At 37.3% G+C, this 4,582-nt stretch overlaps 1 protein-coding gene across 1 annotated transcript in view; it reads right to left on the bottom strand.

The window, feature by feature from the left end:
* The window catches only part of LOC109842348, a 13,113-nt gene extending 9,458 nt beyond the window's left edge, over positions 1-3,655 (bottom strand). The window contains exons 1-2 of the mRNA XM_020411237.1: positions 3,197-3,655; positions 1-314 (exon numbers count right to left, since the gene is read on the bottom strand). The exon at positions 1-314 is cut by the window's left edge and continues 82 nt beyond it. Of these exons, the coding sequence (XP_020266826.1) occupies positions 1-314; positions 3,197-3,655 (773 nt within the window). The remainder of the gene's footprint in view (positions 315-3,196) is intronic.

The following is a 4,582-nucleotide window of genomic DNA, read 5'->3' on the forward strand; positions in this document are numbered from 1 at the left end:
GCCACCTCCGACTTGTACACGCGCTCTCCACGTGTCTCCGTGAGTTCCACATTCTCGCCGCCGGTCCCTCCCCCGTCGCCCAAGAGCAAGCCCTTCGCACGTGAGTGGACGTAGGAGGCGGCGGAGGCCGCGATCTCGTAGGCCACGTGCGGGCTGATGGAGCGTTTGGGCGCGGGTTCAGGACTCGACCCGATTGGGTCCGGGTGTGGACGGGTGGAGTCGCATTCAATTTGGGCTTTGACTGCGGCTTCTGATTTTTTCTCGAGGGAAGAGGTTACTAGATTTAGGTCGAAGTGCGTTCTTAGGTCCTCCGTCTGTTTGGTTAACATCAAATTAGAGGTTATTCACAGAAATGCCATCATAATTAATTAAGTCTAATGTTTGTTCAGTTAAATTTGGAATCTTTTGTAAATATAATCTGTTGGTCACATGCGACCCACTTCTCCATTTTTAGTTTATATCACAAAAATGTCCAGCTCAATTTTGTACTTCAATTTTCCTTTCTTTCTTAATTAGTCTTTACATGTCCTTTTAAAAAGCAATTCATCCATCTATGACCAGGTTAGAGCATCTCCAACAGCTTCCCCAAAAATTTCTCCAAAATGGGGAATCAAATGTCATATTCTCCAAATTATTTTTGCTCCAACTCCAACAGCTTCCCCATTTTGAAGAATCATGCATTTATTACAATAATAAAAATATTCTACATCTTTGACTAATAAATAATAAATTATTTATTATTTTGAAGAATCCCCATTTTGACCAAATTATTTATTATTATAATGAGGAGATGGAGTTGTTTTTTGTGGGTTGAGTCTAGAAGAACGTGAAAAAGTGCTTCCCCAAATATTTGCAGAATGCTGCAGATTTGGGGAAGGCTCTCTATTTTTTCTCTCCTATCCCCATTTTGGGGAATGAGATGGGGAATCTGTTGGACCAAAAAAAAGCTCAAAATTCTCCAAATTTTAGAACAGCTTCCCCATTTCTCACTTTTGGAGAATTTAGTTAGGTTTTTGGCCCAACAGATTCCCCATCTCATTCCCCAAAATAGGGATGGAGGAGAAAAAATGGGGAAGCTTCCCCAAATCTGCAGCATTCTCCAAATTTTTGGAGGAAAAAATTGATTCTTCAAAATGGGGAAGCTGTTGGAGTTGGTGTAAAAATTAGTTGGAGAATATGACTTTTGCTTCCCCATTTTGAAGAAAATTTTGAAGAAGCTGTTGGAGATGCTCTTAGATACTACTCGGATATGATCTAATATAGCCAGGTAATAAATGAATTATTTTTATGGAATTTTTAATTGATATCTAAGGTACAAGCTTGTACCAATTAATCAAAATTACCATATAATAGAGTATTATATTCATATGAAAGCAATTATAAATGTTTTTCTCTGCTAACGGAAATTATTATTTAATTATGACCACCAGTGAGCTTTTTTCTCTGTAGGCTTTGACCAGGTCTGCGGTGAGTTACGCATGATACTCGTTCTCATGCGACTGAACTTTGGCAACGGCAAAAAGATTAGGTGACCAATTAACGATTCAACACTTCTTGTATGAAACAAATACTCAAATTTTAATGGCTAAATGGCACTTAAATACCCTATTTTTACACCAAATCTACACTTAAATACTTTGAGTTAAAAAAAACAGCACTTTGATATTCTAAATTGTAAAAATATAACGTTTTAGTACTCTTAAGTTGTAAAAGACTAGCACTTAAGTATCCTATTGTTTCACCATATTTATACTTAAATATTCTAAGGGGGGGTTAGTCATCTAGAACTTAAAACTAGAACTGAGATAATTTGTGGGATAAATTTTTAAGGTGTTAGTCACATAGAACTAGAAAATGAGATATTTTTTTATAGTGTTAGTCAAGTAGAACTTTTGTAGAACTAGAACTGTATTTTTTTTTGGTGCGTTAGTCAAGTAGAATTCTACTAGAATTAGAATTGGGATAATTGGTCATAATTATCCCACAAATTATACTACCTATATATATAACCATAAGTTCTCCTCTCTCAAATTATCCCACACATTGGAAAGAATACAATTGGGAAAAAAAAGTGAAACGTCACCTCCCTCCCTATTGGTTAGTTTCTCCGCTTAGAAAATTTCTCTGTCATGAAGTCAATCATCCGTTCATTTTTTTGTCTTTACTTTGTTTTTGTGATGATTAGATCTTTTATTATTATCTTCAAGATGTATTACTTTATTGATAGCTTTTTGACGTTAAATTACTTTATTATTATTTGTTTGATCAAAGTTTTCTCTCCACAACAGTGGTTTAGGTTAAGAATATAGTGTTGGTGGGTTAGTGCTAAAGATATGCGGGCTATTTATGTTTTTTTTATAGGTTAGAAAGCAACTTTGCGATCACATTGATGATTAGATGTTGAATGGTTAATGGTGATATCTATTATTATTAAATCGGCTCAGTAAATTGATTGGGATACTTGGAGAAATTCTATGGCAGATGCCATGTGGGATGATAGAAGCCATGTGGGATGATGGAAGTCGAGTCACTCTAGGGATTTAGATTTTTATTTATTTGTAAATTATTTTATTATTTGAGATGAATAGTGATGCTTTATTGCATTATATTTTATAGTTATCACTAGAATTTGCTTATCAATATTATATTATTTTTAATATACAATTATTAACAATAGTAATTTATACCCACCATTACCCCTACCAAATTATCCTACCAAATTATGCAACTTCATAATATTATCCATCATTATCCCACCAAATTATCCTACCAAATTATCCCACTTTAAGAATTACTCATCATTGTTCCACTAAATTATCCCAGTGTTAAAAAATTATCTCACTTTACCAATTATCCCAGTTCTACTTAAAAAGTTCTAGGTGACTAACCCCCCCTAAGTTACAAAAAATACCCTAAAGTTATAAGAAAGTGACACTTTAATCCTAAAGTTGTAAGAAAGTAGCAATTTAATACATTCTGTTAGTTGTCAGAACATTTTCCTAGAAATATTTCCATGATAACTACCGAAAGGTACTAATGTGTCAACTTTTTTAACTTAGGGTATTTAGGTGCAAAGGTGACAAAACAATATGGTATTTAAGTACCATTTAGCCAATTTTCAATTCAAATTTACCAACAACTTTAAAATAAAAAAAAACTAAACAGCAGGGGTAAAATCGAAATTCAGCGCACAAACCTTGATCTGAGGAATCACGTAAGCCATGTTGCAGAGAAAAGCGAGCTTAGAGAAGAGCTTCGTCTCCGACCACGGCACCTTCGTCAAGAACCGCCGGAACTTAACTGGGTCCCACTCCTCATTGTCCTCTTTATCCATGTGCTGCTCCTCATCCGATTCATACCCGACTCCGCAATAATAATTATCTTCTCCTTCCTCTTCCTCCTCTTTCTGTTGTCGAGATCTCCATCTCGTTCTCAGCTCTAAAATCCTCTCGACCCAATTCACTCTATTCTCCGTCTCGATCCCATCCACGAGCTTCTCCTCATCCTGATCTTGATCGATCACACTCTCGTTGGAGTCGAAAAACCTCGGCACGGAGAAATTGAAGGGGAAAATGCCGGTGCCGTTCGAACTTCTGCTGCCCGTTAGAGCTCTGGGGACGATAGAGCGGAGCACAACCCAGGGCTGAGGCTCCATCTCGACGCCTGGATCTTGCTACGAAATCGCAGCGGAATCCTGCGCGACTCCGATCGTCGAATGTCGACGATCTCCTTTGCCGCCGCCGCCGCGCGCGAGGAGGAGGAGATGGCGACGGAGGGACACGCCATTGTCCCAAAAGCTCTTTGAAGAGGGATTTGTTTTTGCTTTTTAGGGAAAGATTTGAGATACGTGGACTTGAAATATAAATCAAAAGAAGAAGGAAAAAGGGGAAAATGAAAATTTTGTTCTTTTGCTAGTTTTAATTTCGGGAAGTCATTTGTCTCCCACCTTGCTAAAGTTAGGTGTCCAGCCTTTAATAGCCAAAAATGAATTTCTCAAAAATACCGTTCATTAAATTATAAATTATTAAAAAATAATAATAATGATAAATGACGAAAATAACCTTAATTATGCCAGAGAGCGAGGGCGAAGGAAACGGTTGCTCCGGTGTCCTTTAAACCCAAAGGAATCTTCTCCTCGGGATCTCCGTACTCACGATTGCTACACGAAAATCACAGTCCTTAAGCAAGCTGAACTAATCAAAGGTTAACAAGTTACACGAATCTATCGAAAACTTCTCTTGGGATATAACGTGAATATGCGAACAAATTTGGCTCCATTGAAGGTCAAGTTTATATGGTTTTTAGTCAAAATTGTATAATATTTAAAAGAAAGGAGTCCGATAAACCTAATGACAAGGGAATTGCAGTGAGAAAGTATTCGTGCTTTCTTCTCTCTCTCTCTCTCTCCCCCTCCCTCCCTCTCTCCCTCTCTCTCCCCCTCCTCCTTTGCAGAGAAAGGAGGGAAAGTAAAAGAGAGTTTTGAGGGCATGGGAGTTAGCTGTTTACCTAATTAGTAGACTTCTGAAATTGGGTTGGGTTCTAATATTATACTGTTATTTAAAGAGAGGCTAAGTGATTATAC

Source organism: Asparagus officinalis, chromosome 5 (genome assembly GCF_001876935.1).
Source record: "Asparagus officinalis chromosome 5, Aspof.V1, whole genome shotgun sequence".
NCBI lineage: Eukaryota > Viridiplantae > Streptophyta > Magnoliopsida > Asparagales > Asparagaceae > Asparagus > Asparagus officinalis.